The sequence below is a fragment of the Elgaria multicarinata genome, chromosome 9 (assembly GCF_023053635.1).
Source record: "Elgaria multicarinata webbii isolate HBS135686 ecotype San Diego chromosome 9, rElgMul1.1.pri, whole genome shotgun sequence".
NCBI lineage: Eukaryota > Metazoa > Chordata > Lepidosauria > Squamata > Anguidae > Elgaria > Elgaria multicarinata.
In genome coordinates this window covers 79,447,707-79,467,458 of record NC_086179.1, presented here as the reverse complement: position 1 = coordinate 79,467,458, position 19,752 = coordinate 79,447,707, and the positions used below count along the sequence as shown (strand labels likewise).

The following is a 19,752-nucleotide window of genomic DNA, read 5'->3' as shown; positions in this document are numbered from 1 at the left end:
AGTTATACTATTGTTAAAGGGCCTGCAAGAATCTTCATTTTTTGACCATTCTGGAGTAAAGAAAGTTGTTCTTATTTATTTATTTATTTATTTATTTATTTATTTATTTATATGTACTATGTATAAACTACCCTATAGCAAACATCCTCTGGATGGCTTAGAGGTGAACTATTTTGAGCATCTTCAATTAGTCTTTTTACTATTTACAATGTTTACAATTTTTGTTGTTTACAATTCTAAGTATGCCAGGCCCTCAAATTAAACACATGGGTTGGTTCCATATTTAATCATACCTAGAGTAGGCCTAATGAAATCAATGGTATTTGAGTCAGTCCTGACTAACTCAGGACTACTTCAGTAGAGCAAATCAGGATCCAACCCAGTTAAAAAAAATATTCTCAAGACAAGGGTAAGGGGTTAATGGCCTGGTGGCATTGATTTGTGGCTACCCTGATTTTTATCTGAAGCTTTTCTGAAAACATCACATTTAGGATTGTTTTTGACTGTTTGCAAGCTCATTAAATTTTATTCTTTCTAGCAACTATCATTATTGGATGTTTAGACAAGAGGACTAGATTCATTTTCCTGGAGCTGTCAGACAAATCTCACTGCGAGACTATAAACTGAATAATGATTCATCTTTGAACTGTACATAGCTTAACATTAGATTAATTTTTAAGATATTAAGTCAAATTATAAAGGTAACTCTCAGTATCTTATGCCATGCTTCCTAATACCATCATGTCTGTCTATAAAACCACAAAAAAGGCAATCTCCAATTTACTCATAAAATAAAAAGCTGAAACTTGGCAGATAAAAGCCACTCTTTGAATGTTCTTTTCTAAATCAGTTCTACGAACAGGGGAGAATGATACTGGACAGAAGTCCATCCCAAGCAAACCACCATGACATTTGGGGAAAATATACCTGAAACCAAGCAATGTCAGATTAAGAGGTAATTTGAATACTTAGAACCATGGGAACTCTTACATTTGTTTATAACATTGACTATTAATAAGTAACAAGGACAAATAAATGACTATGCACATAACTAAAGAACCACAGAGTGCTAGAAGCAGCCAAAGGGTGCAAAAATTGAACTGTGCCTCATATACATGGAAGCTTTCTTACTGCACGGACTAGAAGGCAGCACCTACGTTACAATTGCTTTAAGAAACATTGTTGTTTCCTGAAGCAAACATATACGGTTGGATCCAAAGGTAAGTGAATGAGAGGAAGTTCATGAAGGAACATTTTCTACACACACACACACATACACACACTAGTCCTTTTAGACACCTGGACCCCCCCGCCCCCAACAAAATCTCTCTAGAGTCAGGGGTCGCTCCTGAATAATATCGGATAGAGTTCAGTGAGCTGGGAAGTGGGGGGGATCTGCCAGAATCCAGCATGCATCTTTTCAGCTTTCTCGGGGATACAGAGGACTGAAGGGGAAGGCGGGGATGAGATACTCTCCTGGAAATGTCCAGTCATTTACCTTAGGATACAAGCCATCATGTGAGAACATTACACACAGGTCTATACACCCACTGGCACCATGTAACAGCAGGATGTAAGTATAACGTGTGCACACTCTACACTTCTGTTGATGTCCACACTTTACATGCACGCTAAGGGAAACACAGCATTATTTCTTACAATTGCTGTGATCAGAGGGTGTGATTCTGATTCTTTAACTGTTAACTGTTAATTTTGTGAACCGCCCAGAGAGCTTCAGCTATTGGGCGGTATAGAAATGCAATAAAAAAATAAAATAAAATAGTTGGCTTTTGTAAAAGGAATTCTATGTTTTCTGTTCTCAGGTTGTCCCTAGACTGCAGTGTGAAGAATGGTGTAGAACAGGGGTCCCCAACCCCCGGGCCACAGACTGGGACCAGTCCGTGGCCTTTTAGGAACCGGGCCGTGTTCTCATTGACAACAATGCAATTTCTGCATTGACAACAACCAAAACGAGATTACAGAGTAGACTGGACATAAGCAACGCACTTCGGGTGTCACGGTCCCCCATCACCCCCAGATGGGACTGTCTAGTTGCAGGAAAACAAGCTCAGGGCTCCCACTGATTCTGCATTATGGTGAGTTGTATAATTATTTCATTATATATTACAATGTAATAATAATAGAAATAAAGTACACAATAAATGTAATCTGCTTGAATCATCCCAAAACCATCCCCTCAACACACACACACGGTCCGTGGAAAAATTGTCTTCCACGAAACCGGTCCCTGGTGCCAAAAAGGTTGGGGATTGCTGGTGTAGAAAGCATGAGAAGAACACTTGGTCATGTTTAACTGAGACTGCATATGCATTCAAAACTAGTGGAGCACGATAGTACAGTTAGGTAATTTTAGACTGGGTTTCCCAGAATCATAGAATAGTAGAGTTGGAAGGGGCCTATAAGGCCATTGAGTCCAACCCCTGCTGAATGCAGGAATCCACCTTAAAGAATACCTGACAGATGGCTGTCCAGCTGCCTCTAGTGTGGGAGAGCCCACAACTACCATAGGTAATTGGTTCCATTGTCGTACTGCTCTAACCGTCAGGAAGTTTTTCCTGATGTCCAGCCGGAATCTGGCTTCCTGTAACTTGAGCCCATTATTCTGTGTTCTGCACTCTCAGATGATCGAGAAGTGATCCTGGCCCTCTTCTGTGTGACATGTTAGAAGCATCAGATTATGTAAGATTTATTGTATGCTTCCTTGGGAGGGGTCCTGCCCTGAAAGGTGGCGAAGAAATATTTTAAATAAATAAATGAAATTTAAAAATGCTTCTCTTTTGCCCCCAGCAGCAACTCCAGCTAGCTCTAGAAGGCAGGGACTGCTTAGGGAGAAGCCCAGGAGCCGCAAAATGTTTGGAGACCTTTGTTGGCTCAAGAACCACAGCTGAACTGTCAAATTAATTAATTAATTAATTAATTACATTTCTATACCACCCAATAGCCAGAGCTCTCTGGGCGGTTCACAAAAATTAAAAACATTCAAAGAATAAAACAACAGTATGAAACCATACCATAAAATACAATATAAAAGCTCAACCAGATAAAAACAGCAGCAATGCTAAATTACAAATTTAAAACACCAAGTTAAAATTTATTTATAGACTGTTAAAATGCTGGGAGAATAAAAAGGTCTTCACCTGGCATCTAAAAGCATATAATGTAGGTGCCAAGCGAACCTCCTTAGGGAGCTCATTCCACAGCCGGGGTGCCACAGCAGAGAAGGCCCTCCTCCTGGTAGCCACCTGCCTCACTTCCTTTGGCAGGGGCTCGCAGAGAAGGACCCCTGAGGATGACCTTAGGTTCCAGGCAGGTACATACGGGAGGAGGCGTTCCTTCAGATAGCCTGGCCCCAAGCCGTTTAGGGCTTTAAATGTTAATACCAGCACTTTGAATCGGGCCCGGACCTGGACTGGCAGCCAATGAAGCTGGAAAAGGACTGGCGTGATGTGGTCTCGTCAGCCAGTCCCTGTTAGTAACCGTGCTGCCCTGTTTTGTACCAGTTTAAGTTTTCGGATCATTTTCAAAGGCAGCCCCAAGTATAACGCATTGCAGTAATCCAAGCGAGAGGTTATCAGAGCATGGATAACTGTAGCTAGGCTATCTCTGTCCAGATAAGGGCGTAGTTGGTATATCAACCTAAGCTGATAAAAGGTGCTCTTTGCCACTGAGTTCACCTGTGCCTCAAGTGACAGTTCTGGATCCAAGAGCACCCCCAAACTACGGACCCGATCCTTTAGGGAGAGTGCAACCCCGTCCAGGACAGGGCAAACATCACCTCGCCGGACAGATGAACCACCAGCTAACAGTACCTCCGTCTTGTCTGGATTGAGTCTCAGTTTATTAGCCCTCATCCAGTCCATTACCGTGCCCAGGCACTGGTTCAGAACAGCCACTGCCTCACCTGGGTTTGATGAAAAGGAAAGGTAGAGCTGGGTATCATCCGCATATTGATGACACCTCAGTCCACATCTCCAGATAACCTCCCCCAGTGGCTTCATGTATATGTTAAACAGCATAGGGGATAAGATAGAGCCTTGTGGAACCCCATGGCTTAGGAGCCACGGCACAGAGCAACAATCCCCCAGCACCACCTTCTGGAATCGGCCATCCAAGTAGGAGCGGAACCACTGCAACGCAGTACCTCCGACTCCCAGCTCAGACAACCTATCCAGAAGGATACCAGGGTCGATGGTATCGAAAGCCGCTGAGAGGTCCAGGAGAACCAACAGGGTCGCACTCCCCCTGTCTCTCTCCCGACAGAGGTCATCCCACAGGGCGACCATGGCAGTTTCCGTTTCAAAACCAGGCCTGAAACCCAATTGAAATGGATCTAGATAATCCGTTTCATTCAAGAGTGCCTGGAGTTGTCCTGCAACCACCCACTCAAGCACCTTGCCCAGGAAAGGGATATTAGCCACCGGCCTGTAGTTGTTAACGTCCTCCGGGTCCAGATTAGGCTTCTTCAGGAGTGGTCTAATTTCCACCTCTTTTAAAGAGGCCGGCACCACTCCCTCTCTCAAGGAGGCATTTACAACCTCCTGGACCCAGCCGGCGATCCCCTCCTTATTTGATGTAATGAGCCAAGAGGGTCAAGGGGCAAGCACACAGGTGGTCAACCGGACTTGGCCAAGCACCTTGTCCACATCCTCGGGCCTCAATAACTGAAACTCATCCAATAAAACTGAACCGGATGGCGCTCTGAACACCTCTACTAGTAGAGCTGCATTAAGTGTGGTGTCCAATTCATGACGAATCTGAGTGACTTTATCTTCAAAGTGCCGTGCAAATTTGTCACAGCATGCTACCGAGGGTTCCACCATCTCTCGCCCTGGCCCAGAGTGTAACAGGCCACGAACCACACGGAAAAGCTCTGCCGGACGACATTGAGAAGATGCAATGCTGGTGGAAAAGAATTGTCTCTTTGCCACCCTCACCGCCACAGAATAGGCTGCATGTGGCTCCTAGGCCACAATTCAGCCACCCCTGATATATGGGAATGCATATTTAATTGCCTGAAGAATCTCGCCTCCACCACATATTCATTCTACGAGAATTGATAGCCATGCTCTCCCTGCTTTCTTGGAAAATATTCACATATGCTAACAGAAAAGTGTGTGTGTATTCATTTTATGCTCACTTGACAGATGATTAAGCCAAGTATTTATCTCTTATAGAAGGATAGAAAATAGCTAAAGGAAAGACATTAGGAAAAGGCAGTAATGAGACTTTGCTTAAAAAGCAATGTGACAGGCTAACTGTATTTTTTTTATTGTATTTTGGGGGGGAATTAATCAGGGTTTCTTAGATGCTAAAGGAAAGCAGTCCTCATTTCTAGACGACTGAATTTTTATGTTCCCAGTACAACACATTTTTCTATGTGCAGCAGGTGGGCATGCTAGTGTATTTCAATCCACCCACATGTGAAGCCTAACAGAAATAGCATCAAAGTAAAAGAACATACAGTACTTATATTACCACTCACACACTGTGAGCTAACTGCAGACATAACTCAAAATGAAGGAGAAATGGTAAAAGAGAGAGAGAGAGAGAGAGAGGAAAAAAGGCATAACCATTTGGAGAACAATACTTCATTGACAAAGAGAAATTGGATTACTTATTTAGCCCATTCGGATCCAAGAAATCATCGTAAACTTGCCTGCAATTTTTGCCACATTATGTAACAATTTTCTGATTAAGTGCAGAGAAGGTTTTCTGAAAATTGCACCTTATGACTGGCTCCTCATTCTTAATAAGATCCTGCGCCAGTACAGCTACCTGCAATGCCAGGGTAACATCTGCAGGGAGTAACATAGTCAAAACCTTCTCATAAACATATGTTTTCTACCAGCGGGAAGGTTTTATCACTTTCAAATACAAGGCCATCAACCTGTTCTGGGGTAATACAATCCCATGTAGGATGTACCATGAACATTCCTTGTGACATTGTGCTGGAATATGATGGGATGAAAAGTCTTTTGTCTTTGTCCAACAGCCAATTCAATTTCAGAGCTCTTGGGAGCTAAACCCCAGGGATAGGTGCAGCCAAAGGCGGGGGGGGGGGGGAGACAAAATATGTGGGACCAAACTACAAAAACAACCCAGTAGATTGTAGGTTAGAGGCCTTACTGCCAATAACTAAGCCTTAGGAGAGGCATTTTAACCTATTAGGATGGGGAAAAACAGCACAAAACTAAGAAGCCACATGCTGATTGGTGGTTAGGAGAAGGAGGAGTGGCCATCTGGGGAATCCCAGAGGGCAGATTTGGACCTCTGTATATAAATTAGCACCATATTATAAGCATTTCTTATTGTATTTTTATCCAAAGAATTGAGGGTGGCATGTATGGTCAGTTACCCTTCTTATATCTTCACTCCCAACTTATGAGTAGGTTAGGCTGTGAGACAGCAACTGGTCCAACTTCTCCCCATAAGCTTCATGCCTGAGAAGAGGAATCAATTCCCCCCCACCCCCGGGGTCAAAGACCATTACACTATCCATATACCACATTGGCTCTGGAGTTCAGGGGGAAAAATGAAGTTTCACTATCAAGAAGACAACCTTTAAAACAGGCTTAAAATCCACAGATTTAGATTACATCTACCACTTGATTCATTCTTTGACAAAGGTAAAAGCGTTTGGCTTTTATGCTGTTTACCTTCTTGATTTGTTTATAACCGATTTGCTTTTAATTATAATGTGTTTTATCTTATATTTTAGGGCTTGTTCAGACAGTATGCTAAGCCATGGTTAGGCCACTAACCCTTTTGCAGCAAATGGTTAGTGAGCATGTTTAAACCGTGGTTATGTAGCCACCATGGTTAGGAATGGTTCCCACGACACGCTAAGTCATGGTTCACAAAACACGGGGCTTAGCATGTCATCTGAACAGGATCTTACTGTTGTTAGCTGTCATGAGTGCTATTTGTAGTGGAAAGGCAGGATATAAATATAATAAATAAAAAAAAAATAACTGAGTACCAGATGACAGAAAACAAACATGTTAGATTTCTTAACATTATGCCCTGCTGATCAGCAACCTCAAGATCTTCTCCTATGGAACTCCCTGCCTCTGGAGGTCAGGCAGGCGCCAACTTTGTATTCCTTTCGGCGCATTCTGAAAATGTCATTGTTCCAGAAAGCCTTTCCTTAATGACCAGCCACGGTTCACTTTTCATTTTGCTTCTTTTAAAACCTATTTTAAAGTGTTTTATTCTGTTTTTATTTTATTTTATCTTGTACACCGCTCTGAAATTTTGAATGGGGAGCGGTATATAAATATTGTAAATAAATAATTAAATACATAAATAAAATAAGATCTTGTTGACTGCTCATTGGAAATAGAATGCTAGACCTTGGGTCATGGTATCTGAAGCACCGCCTCTTCCCATATGCTCTGAGATCATAATTAGAGGGACTACACTGATTGGACTGAGATTTGGTGGTGGTTACTTGGGAGTGGGCCTTTTCAGTGGTATACCCCCAGTTGTGGAATGCCCTCTCCAGAGAGGTATGATTAGCACATAGTGACTGGGTTCACACAACATGCTAACCCATGATGATTTATTTTCTGGGACAACTCATGATGGGTTAGTGTAAAATAAACTACTCTGTGTAGCTTGTTTGCCTGATCCTATTTCGGGAGCACAGTAGGTTGTTTGCATAACCACATACCCAGCATAGCTTGCACCATGGATTAGTGTGACATGTGAACCCAGATACTGTGTTGATTTTTCAGCACTAGGCTACTCTCAGTGCTAGGCTATTCACTCTACTCAAATCAAAAATAGGGGGCGAAAAGTACCCGGAGATGTACCCCAACCCTGCTTTGTCACACCTAATATCTTATTTATTTTATGTACAGAAAAACTAAAAAATATAACAACAAAGCTAAAAGTAAGTTCTAAGATACAACTTTCAGATACATCTAGGCAGAAGAGTGAATAGGTGAAAAAAGGGAGAAGCAAATTCTCAGGATGCTGAACTTTTTTAGGTTGAGGAGCCTGACCAAGGCCTTCTTCAGGGGGTTGTAGGAAGATGTCTGCAAAAAATCTTCTTATCAACAGAATGTCTTTCTCAGATTGTTAATAGTGACTGACATTCTGTTGAGAAAGACATTCTGTTGACAAGAAGATTTTTGCAGACATCTTCCTACAACCCCCTGAAGAAGGCCTTGAAAAGATACAGACCGAAACGCCTCAGGCTCTTCAACCTACAAATAAAAAGTTCAGCATCCTGAGAATTTGCTTCTCCCTTTTTTCACCTATTCACTCTACTGCCTAGATGTATCTTAAAGTTGTATCTTAGAACTTACTTTTAGCTTTGTTGTTATATTTTTTAGTTTTTCTGTACATACAATAAATAAGATATTAGTTGTGACAAAGCAGGGTTGGGGTGTACATCAAATAGAATTGTTAACACAAGGCAAACAGAAATGTATAGTATTATTTGGAGTAAACATAATTTCCTCTCATCCAACACCAAAGAATTTGCATTTGCCTTTGAAAAATAATAACAACACAGGCTGAAGTTTAAAATCAAATTAGGCACACCAGCTTGGTTGATAATGGTAACATATTCACACCTCTCTTTTCAGGCATTTCTTCACATTAATTCTGCCATAATTGGCTCTTCCTGAAGAACCTTAAATAAGAGCTTCCCTGCTATCCACATTCTTAGCAAAACCCAAAATGTTATCCACTGAACTATCAGAAGCACACCTAGTAAAAGCTAGGAACTGAAGCACATCTGCAAACTTTGGGAGAAGAACTCTTATGGCTTATACAGACTATATTTTTTCCAGGTAACAGGAAGTGCTTCCCTGATTAGTGTTTCTTTGGAGCCAGGCTTGGTCTGATCACTGTACAAACACAATGGATTATGTGTGCCTTTTTGTGGAAATATCCTACATTATGGATGGACAGCCTTCCAATTAGTATAATTTAGAACATGTGTTACTTATCCTCCCATTACAGTCACAATGTTCAGGGCGTGTAAATAGAAACAGTCACCATGGACTGATATGGCTGATTTTAGCCCACCCTTCCTTCACAGAGCTCAGTGCAATGTACATGGTTCCCCCCCCCCCCATCCCCACTTTGGCTGCATTCAGACAATACGCTAGTCAATGGTGGGGTAATAATCAACTTAACAGTTGCTTATCTAGGGTGTACTCCCCACACAACATGGTAATAATCAACCATGGTGTGGATTAGGATCAGTGCTGAGCTGACTATTAGTCCACACTGAGTTGACTCACTCATCCCCTGCCCTCCCTCCCCCTTCAGTCCTCCTACTAGTATCCCATTAGCCATCGCTGCCGAAATACTGTCCTGCTAACTAGAGTGGCAGCTACCGCTTTAACCGCTCTTGCCTTGCGATTCTGAGGCTGACAAAATAAACAACGGTGGCCTAGGAAATAACCATCGGTGCCCTCCACACAACATAATAACCAATGGGGGTTCAAACAGCCAACTCTGCATAGCGTTGGTCATTTGCATTGGTTATTTTGGCCAAATAACCAGCCATTGGTTAAAGAACTCCCTCCACACAAGACGATAAGCCATGGTGGGGTAAATAATCAACTGCTGACTATATAAACCACCATTGGTTATCATGTTGTCTGAACCCAGTCTTTATCTTCATAACAACCCTTGAGATAGTTTAGGCTAAGAAAGCATGAATGACCCAAGTTTTGCAACTGAGTGGGAATTTGAACCTGGGTCCTTCCAGTCTGAGTCCGACACTCTAACTTCAAGAACATACTTGACACTGGTTTTATTGGACATCCACTTTGGCAATCATGCAAAATCATAAACATTTCTATCATAGCAGAAGTTGTTAAACCTCTGGGAATAGTTTACAGATTTTAGCAGGTTTTAGTGTGTATGGTTAGTTTTTACTGTTTTCCGCCCCTTTGATTGTTTCGGATTTCTGTTTTTTATGTTTTGAGGTTTTAATTACTGTTGCACCTTACCTTAGTGAGTTAAAAATAAATAAATTAAATGAGCAAAATGGCTAAGGCAGTGAATATCTTCAGGGCTATGTGGGGGTGGGGTGGGGGTGGTACATGTACCTCATGCAAACAAAGGTAGACAGGAGTGCTTCTATACCTCTGATAATGTAGCATCTGTACAAGCTGTTTCCTCAGTCTTGAAAGATGTTGCTATCACATATCTCAAAACTATAAATACTACAAAGCAAAACAGTGTCACAGTTTCCAGGGGGCCACTGCTTTGGGACTTCATTGTAGTTAACATTTATTGTAAAGGACGTCAGCTAGCTCCATACTCTCTCCCCTTCAATGGTGTGAGTATGGACACTGCTGTATCGTTTTGTAGGGACACTGGATAATATGTTTAAAAGTTTTTGTGTTTCTAGTGCAAGGCTGAGAAAAAACTGTATGATTTCCCCACCCCCCAAAGGTTTCAGGATTTTTTCCCCCTCAGACAAATTCCTCAGATTCATCTTTCAGTGTTGGATGTTTGGCAGCTAAGAGTCACAACAGCTTTGAAAGCTTCATAGTTCCTCACAACTCACCCTTCAAAATTGTGTATTTGTATCAACTGATGTAAAGTTACAAAAGAAAAAAAAAGTGCACCTTCCTGTCACTATATTTCTTCAATTTGTTTTTATTCTGAAACCACTTGCCACATTGAAATCACCTTTCTTTCTGAATCACCCTCCTCACCACTCTAAGGACTGGATGACACATACAATATATGACTCTAAGGGCCCTTAGGCTGCCATGACTGCCATGCTTGCTTTTACATTTCACAGACAAATTTGTCCTGGCTTGTATTTAGACATATTTTGCAGTAAGCTAACTAAAGTTCACTTATTTATTTGTATAAAACTAAGCCCAGGTGTTTAGGTTTAATGTTCTTTGAACCTGTAAAAGGTATAGAATGCTGATGCAAATGCATTATATACTCTTGAGTTACAGCCTCCATTATTGAAAAATATGCACGACTACAGAGAAGCATTACAGATTTACCTCATACCAACCTATACTTTCTAATAAAAAGACCCTTCAGCCATGTACTTTCCCCTGCAATTGCTCTGCATATGTTCCAATCTTAAAGTGGGTCAGGAAGAGAATAGGTGGTCTGGGCTGTCAAAAGCTTCAGAAAGATTAGAAAGGAAGAAAAGCAGCTGGATATTTGTTCTCTTCCGTAGCTCCCAAAGAAAGTCAAACAATGTCATCCCCCATCCTATGGCAGAAGTGCCAACCTGCTCATAAGTACCATTCACCATGTTAAGAAATTAACGAAAGATGAGATACAGGCTTATTCGTGGGCTCCTGTGTAAACGAGTTTTGCATTTGGTTGAAATTTCTAAAGTATCACAGCAATTATGTTCACAGAACAATACTATTGTCCCTTGGGAGAGTGTCTCAGGGACCAGAGGATATATCGGAATTCCCCGTCTAGCTGATTTTTTTTTTTCTTTTGAGGAGGAACAGGAGATGAAATTTCCTCTATTGTTCTTCCTGCCCTGCCCGGCTTCTGCCAGCAGGGCATAGAATACACAAGAGTCAAACTCAAGAGTCCTCTGTCTATCTCTTAATTTTTTTTTATTTAGCTTTCGGTTCCAGGACATATAGTGCTCAGCCCAGTCATTCTTTTTTCTTTTGAAATCTTGGGGATTCAAACACAGACAAACTTACATTACAAGTTGTTTCACATAAACCCACATAGAACCACTAACAGCACGAGTTGTCAACTCTAACCATATTACCACCAGCAAAATGCTTAGGTCATTTTTAACCCAAATAATCGTTATATCTAACTCATAACTTTTGGTTATCCAAACTGCTATGCTTTTTAAAGTATTTGAGTAAAAAAAAAAACATTTTAGATTTAAAAAACAATTTAACAATTGAGAATGACTTACAAGCTGCTCAGATTTCACACCATAGAGCTGTATGGTCTTTGCCACATTTTTGGAGACAGCTAAAGTGAGATTTGCATCTACAGCAGCCACGTTCAGCTCACTAGAAGCAAAAAGCAATAGTAATTACTTTTTAATGATCATATTTCATTACAATTGTTATTCTTAGCATTTTAATTCAGCTCACAGAAAAGGGGGAAATATACATCTTCACACTACATTAGGTATAATGAGCACGCATTCTTCAAATTTGTAGAAGGTTAAGTGCCATTCACACCGTTAGTTTCTTCTACATACACGCAACAACCATGAATGGGTTCACATTTATATTTCTCCAGGTGATCAAAGCTGAGGGCAGGCTTGTGCTGCTTTGCACAATAACAAGCAGGAGGTATGCTCTGATTTAATTTCATTCCTAATTGCTTGAATAATTAATGTGGTATCAATCATTTAGCAGTAATGAACTTTCTGCTCCAAAATTATAATTTAGGGAGGGGAAAAATCATGTCACACATTATGTATTGAAATTTATTACAAGCACTTGCCTTGCAAAGGTTTTGATGATGCTGTCAAGCTCATCAGTTGAAGGAGGATTGCGACCTCCAGGGGGAAAGACGAGATTGATAGGGTCAAAAAGCCGAGATAATGACTTTGACAAGTAGGCTGCTTCATACGGTTGCAAAGAGTCTTTCAGGGCGATTTCAGGGCTGGAAAGTGGAGTTCATTGATTAAGATAAAATACGTTTATTTCCTTTTTTTCAAACAACAGCAGAAGTACTCTAGTGTGGGAATTGGTGGCCATGTTGTTATAGTCTCATAATCCCTGATTATCAGCTATGGTGGCTGATGGGATCTGGAGTCCAACAGATTCCCCAACGCTGCTCTAGTGTTTATTAATCTTGCAGTACCATGACCTACACCCCCTTAGCTTTTGCAGAATTTATACGCTCTACCAGAACCTTATCCATTCCCATTCTTACTCTCACAGAATGCAGATCCTTTAGAGTAATTTCAATTAGTAACACAAAATAATTCAGTAACTTCATTCTATCAACTTTCTAAGTTGAGATATACAATGTTAAGAACAACAGGAGGTCATTCCCCTTTCCTTTTGTGCCATTTTTTTTAGATTGTAAGCCTGTGGGCAGGATCTCTCTTAAGAAATATTTTGGTAAGCCGCTTTGAGAGCCTTTTTTGGCTAAAGGGCAAGATAAAAGTGCTATAATAAATAAATAAATAAATAAATAAAATAATAAAAAATAAAGCACACTGCATGCCATAAAGAAATAACTGGAACCCCCAACCTAACCCAAAATAGATTATTGAGATATTGGTTCTAGCTTCTAAGCTATAAGTGAAAATCCCTCAGCATAAATCCAATGTACCATTAGTAGAAGAAATTGCTGCACTAGCACAGCTATGCTGTCTTGTATTTATTTATTTATTTATTTTATTACATTTATATACCGCCCCACAGCCGAAGCTCTCTGGGCGGTTTACAACTATTCTAGTTGCACAAATCCTAGCAGACCATTTTGTAAACCTAAGAACTGAAACTAGTTCTGCAATCAGTTGTGCAAGCAGAACTTTACTTAGATTCTCTCCTTGTGTATAGTTCAGAACTTGATTTTGCACAGTGCAACATGATTTGGATACAACCCCTTTGATCCATTACCCCCTATCTGTATTACTGTCAAGGATCCTATAACCTGAAGAAGTTCCTACTGCTCTTCTTTAAGATGTTACAAATAGCTGCCAGGAACACCTGAGCTTCTCCTTGACTCTCCCAATGAGTAAATTGACTGGGCTAGGAAACAAAATGCAATACAGCATTGGGATCTCTATGAGAATTTTTTGTAAATGTATTTTGTTTTCTCGGGACTCTAATGGATGCAATGGTGTCACACAACTTTACTCTCCCCTATTTTCCTTTTATTTGTTTACCCCTGGACTGACATCAAGAAATGAAATAATCAGGCTAGCCATCTTATATTTTTTACAGAATGTGATTCAGATTCAGATACAAAGAGCTTTAGCTACTGCTTTGGGAAGGCTTACTATGGGCATGTCTACACCATGCCTTATCCTGGGGATCGCCCCGGGATTATCCCTGTGCATCCACATGACACACAGGGGATCCTGGGGGCAAGGAGGGATGATCCCTCCATTTCCCCGGGATAACCGGGACAGCTTTAATCCCGATTTTTCCCATGGTCCCAAGACTGCACGAGGTGTGGGCGGCTGTCTTGGTTTCGTCCCAGCTCCTCGTGGGTAAATCTCGGGATCAGCATATTGCGAGATCCTCCCCCTCCGCTCGCATAGTGTAGACACGCCCTGTGATACAGTTTGGGAAAGCCTGGTAAAGAGCACGTCAGAGATGACCCACTGATGGTTGCAGAGAGGAGGGCATTCTGGAATTTTCTGTTTTCTAATTACACACATAATACACATACTCATAATCTTGTTTCTTCTGCATGAATATGTCCTGTGCATCATCTTCTATCTGCTGAAGTTCAGCAAAGTGTTCTGCACTTCCATTTGTAATAAAGTTTCTTTGAATATTTTCACTGTATTGTTGAAGACGCTTCCACAGGTCATTATAGAGTCTCAGCAATTTAGGATATTCGCCTTCAAAAGCTTGCTTCAAAAACATAGAAGCTGCAAGACAAAAATGATTACTTGTAACGTATCATATCCGATATCCTATCGATATCAACAATTACTGCCATTTAAAATAGAGTATGGAAATGCAATATTTAAGTAAATGCAGCATCCCCAGCTTTTAAAAGGAGTGACTAGATATCTGAAAAATACAAAAATTCTTGCACAGATTCTGTCTTTTTATTCACATGCACAAAGTTAAAATACTAGCAATTCAAAGAAGAGAAGTATTGTTTGTGTAACTTCAACATTGCCTTTATTTCGTGGTGGTGGTGGGAACTCTACATATAATCCCTGAGGTTCTGTGATGAATTACATTGTAGGTCTTCATAGCAGCAATGCTAAAAATATGTATCTTCCCAGGTCACTATTCTGTTTATCAGTCACATTTTTATATTGTTCTTTTTCCAAGTAGCTCAGGGCAGTCGGTGAGGTAGCAACTGGCAGAAAGTCACCCAGTGAGTATCAGTTGTACAGAGATTCGAACCCAGACCTCCCTAGCCCTAGTGCAAGTCTAGGTTTCTCCATACCACACCACTCCAACTCTCACACTATTTCTTTTTTCTGTTGGTCTCTGATGATTGACACATGAGCAACATTCTCTAAAAGGGGGTCAGAGATGTTTACGTGTGTGTTTGTGTGTGTGTGTATGTAGGTACATATAAGGCCCATTTTCCAAAAGAAAAACCACTTTTATTTTCACGTACAACACAGCAGCCAGTCAACTGTTTTAATGCAAAAGAAACAAAAATGTCACGGATGGTCTGCAATAACTGAACAACTGTCATTGTTCAGTTATTGCAGACCAGATAACATAATTTCTTCGGAGCAGTACAGCTGGTACTCATATGGTTTTGCAGAAACCAATTTCCTCAAGGAAGCATTTCTGTTGCAGAAAAAGGCATTTTCCCAGCACTTAAATAGCAACATTTTATTACTGGAAAAAAATGTTATACCTCTTCCCATCTAGTAGTATCATGTGTGTTATGTGGATCATGGTTGTAGGATGTCATGGGCACCTAGTAGACTGTGATCAGCAAGGCAACTCTTCCCCACTTGCATTATTTTGTGTAAGTTTTCTGCAAGCGAACATAAAATGGCAGCATACACCAGCAAAACTAACTCCTCCTTGTTCATCACCATTCCACAGCTATTTTCTTTCTTTTTTCTTTGTTCATCCAGATTTTGAAAGTGGTGTACTTCACCACCTGAGCACATATCTTCCCTGCAGGTTAGAAAAGGAACCTTGTCCATTTTACTTCCTGCTTTTGATAGCGCCTGTGAGATTGACAAAGCACTGGAGCCAGCAGTCGATCTACACTACTGCTTTAAAGCACTTTGAAAACGTTTTGAAAACTGTATATGGAGTGTGTCCTGGGCCCCAACAGTTGTCAAAACTATTATAAAGCGCTTTAAAGCAATAGTGTAGATCCTGTCCAAGTCTTACCGCATCCTGGGATGAAGAACTGGATACAGTGCTAGGAGGATTGCAGTTCGGGAAACATGTGCTCTCTCCCCAACTCTTTGGTATTTTATAGCGGATGGCCATTGGAAGGGGGTGGGGGGAGAAAAGCCAAGCTAACTGCTCTGCATTACACAGAGAAATTATTAATGCTGCTCGTGTTACTCACTCTATCCCTATTGCCAGGCAAAATATATAAACAGGTTGGAGCTCAAATTCACCACTGCCATCTGTGTAACCATCAGTGGGGTGAGGAGAAATTAGCAGTCCCATCTGATGACATGGTTTTTCATACTGGAAATGTAAAGGATTTCAGGGTGGCAAAGGGAGGGAAGTAACAGATCACCTCCACTACTAGCCACCCTGGTATGGCTTCTCCTTGCAGAGAGGCACCACTCCAGTTAGCCAATCCTTCAAGAAGGTGCATTAATCTAAACCTTAGAGACCCTGGCCAAACCATAATCACTACATGAGCTCTGGTTTCAAGATGACTGGAGATTGGGTATTTGTGGAAGGAAGGCCCTCCTCCACCCATTATCTAGGTCACAAAGGCTGCAGCAGATGGTGGAGAGTTTTACAGAACTAACAAATGAAGAGTAAATGCCGAACACGCAATAATCACACATGCTGAATTCAATACTTACAGTCAGTTGCTTTCTGAAACTGAGAGGCAAGAGACCAAGTCACGGCTTTCCAGAATGTGTACAAAATGTCTGACTGGCCATCCTGGGAGAAAGAGAAGACAAGAAAGGCATTCAAAGTACTCCCCAAATGTAGAATTGGGAGTATTTTATTCTTTATGTCACCCATTCATCTATCCCAAATGTACTGTAGTCAAAATAATATTTTAGTGCTTATCTTCAAAAATCAATGATTTTGCTAACTAGTAATTATGAGCAATAAATTCAGCAAAGAAAGTGGTCATACTAATTCCTACCATTTTAGCCTTTAATTATTATTAACATTTAAATATCGCCATATTTGCTAATAAAAAGCCATTAAGGCAGTGTACAACAATTTAAAACAATAAAACCTTAACACAATTTTAAAGAAACAAAACAGTTAAAGAACAGTTAAACATTAAAGTAACTACATAATGTAAAAGGCTAAATTAAAAAGATACATTTTTACACCCTTACTAAAAGCCAAGAAAGTGGGGGGCAATCATAGTTCCTGAGAGAGTGAATTCCACAGTTTGGGGGTAGCACAGAAGAAAGCTCTTTCACATGTTCCAGACAAATTTATTTATTTATTGCATTAATATACCGTCCCATAGCCGAAGCTCTCTGGGCAGTTGACAAAAGTTAAAAACAGTAAACATTAAAAACAAATACACAAAATTTAAAAACATAAAAAGCATTAAAAAAAACCAGTATCCTTATAATGAGCCTCTGAGAGTAATGGAATCCTTGACTGAAGATCTTAATAGGCGGACAGGTTCATAGTGAGACAGCCCATTCCTCAGATAGCCTTAAGCCTACACACAATCAAGATACTGTTTTCAAGGTGATACATGCGTCAGACAACAGAAACAAATTCCTCAATACAATTAGAGCTAATTTTGAAGGCCTGATCTATCCATGTTGATTTGACCTGTTGGTCACACTTTAGTGTTATAAAGATACGTTGCTAAATAGTTTACAGAAGGATTAAGGCTGAGTTCATGGTCATCCGGAGGGAGAGGCGGGTAACAATGATGATGATGATGATGATGATGATGATGATGATGATGATAATATTAAGCCTGGTCTACACATTCAGCAGAATGTGGGATTACAGTCAGGAGGTGATACATTTCAGATTGCAAGCGGGGATCATGATTCTGAATGTTTTGTATATTAAAACAAAATTCCCTGCAAGCAGAAACTAGCATGGCGAGAAGCAGGCTGGACTGTCTGTCACTCTTCAATGTTACAGTTTTTCATTTGTAGAGTGGATTTTGTTTTGGTTTTTTAGTGTTCACAAGGTGTGCTCCCCAATGCCAATGAAGACATATCCCTTTCTCCTAAATGAACAGCATGATCAGTAGCTAGAGACTTTATTACTCTTCGTTACATCACAAGAACATTCAAGTCAGTAGCTGCAGGACCAGGCTCACTTCTTGGGAATTGTAGTAAGTAGCTGCAGGATAAGGCAAAACGTCTCTGCAGCAATACTGATAAGTGGCTGCAGAACCCAAAATGAAAGGCCACGGAGTGAGGTAAGCAGCTGCAGGTCCAAGATGGATGCTCGTAGGGTGATACAGATAAGTATCTGCAGGATCAGAATAAATGCTCACAGAGTGAAGTAAGTATCTACAGGATCAGGCTGGATTCCTATAGTGTAATATGGGGAAGTATTGATAGGATCAAGATGAAGGTCCACAGTGTGCTGTAGCTGTAGGGCTAGGGTGAGTGTCCAATAAAAGTAAGCAGTTGCAGGATCAGAGAGAATGCCCGCATAATGATGCTAAATATACATAAGCAGTTGCAGAGTTAGGATGACCTCTTACTGAGCTTGCTGCAAAATTGAGCCAGTTTTTTCTTGTCCATTTGTTCCTGTGTGTTTCCTGACTGAGGCTGACTAACTGCACCAGAAGGTCTCTCATATGTTTCTTAGCAGCCACTCCTCTGCCCCAGCTCTTCGGCCTTCTAAGGAACAAGCTGTTCTTTCCCACCTTCCTATTACCCACATGTTTACCTTTTGTCCTTTGCTCCTTTTCCATTGCTCTTTCCGGGCAGCTCTCCTGTCTTTCACCTCTCTGCCCTGAGCTTCTAGCATTCAGTCTTTTATCCTGTGCTTTAGCCCCCCCTCCCCCTCCTCTTTTTCCCTCAGAGACCTTGAGCCCCTGCCCTAATTCCCTTTCCTTCTTTTTAACCAGGCCTAACTGCGGCTGGCTACTGTTGCTGGGCAACCAGGAATACCTGGGGGATTGTACAGGGACCCCTGGTGGCTCCTCACAGAAGCCTTAAAATGTGCCAATGCCCTTGCAATCCAAAGTGCTAAAAGTCTACTCTGCCATTTCATTCTGCTGTGTGAGAACCCCACACTTAAGTTGCAGTTGATTAACAGAGTTATAAAGAAGAATCACTAGAAAAATCATATCCTTAGTTATATGTATAATAAATATACTTTTATGAAAATGGTGATGTTGTCCTAATGTAATTCTTTAATGATTTCTAAAATTGTTAGGCTAAAATCCCCTCCAAAACGATACATGATTACATAAATTCAATAACTGTTAAGGACTCCCAAGTGTGGGCTGTCTTGCAGCTTTAGTTTCCAATTATCTTTTAGTAATTTTTCATAACTCTGAGTAGAACAATTAACTACACTCTGCTTGTTTTGCTCAACAGGAAATGATTTATGCCCAGGAGGAAGCCCTGAGGATGGAAGAATGAAAGAGAATGCAACGCCAGGTCAGGAAGGTAAAAGTCATTGCATCAATTTGAGGGTCCGGTAGCTGGGAGAAGACGAGCAAAAGAAAAGAGATGGCTTAGAGGTGAACCAGCAAAGCAGATGCTAAGAAGAGAATGAAAGCTAGGAGCAACTGTAGCAGTGGCTTGTTGCAGAAGCGACAATGCTCACAATCTAGAACATATTATGTATGTAGGTGTTGTTATTCTGCCTTTCTTCAATGCAGGATGACGTACAATAAAGCCACAAAAATAATACCACCAAAATAAAGTGTTAACAACAAAAACTTATACAACAACAAACTATCCATCAGCCTACCTAT

General features: G+C 40.8%; 1 protein-coding gene across 1 annotated transcript in view; it reads right to left on the bottom strand.

Moving 5' to 3' along the window:
• The window catches only part of COG5 (component of oligomeric golgi complex 5), a 166,089-nt gene that overhangs the window by 32,510 nt on the left and 113,827 nt on the right, over window positions 1-19,752 (bottom strand). The window contains exons 11-14 of the mRNA XM_063134149.1: window positions 16,679-16,760; window positions 14,365-14,569; window positions 12,453-12,618; window positions 11,915-12,010 (exon numbers count right to left, since the gene is read on the bottom strand). Of these exons, the coding sequence (XP_062990219.1) occupies window positions 11,915-12,010; window positions 12,453-12,618; window positions 14,365-14,569; window positions 16,679-16,760 (549 nt within the window). The remainder of the gene's footprint in view (window positions 1-11,914; window positions 12,011-12,452; window positions 12,619-14,364; window positions 14,570-16,678; window positions 16,761-19,752) is intronic.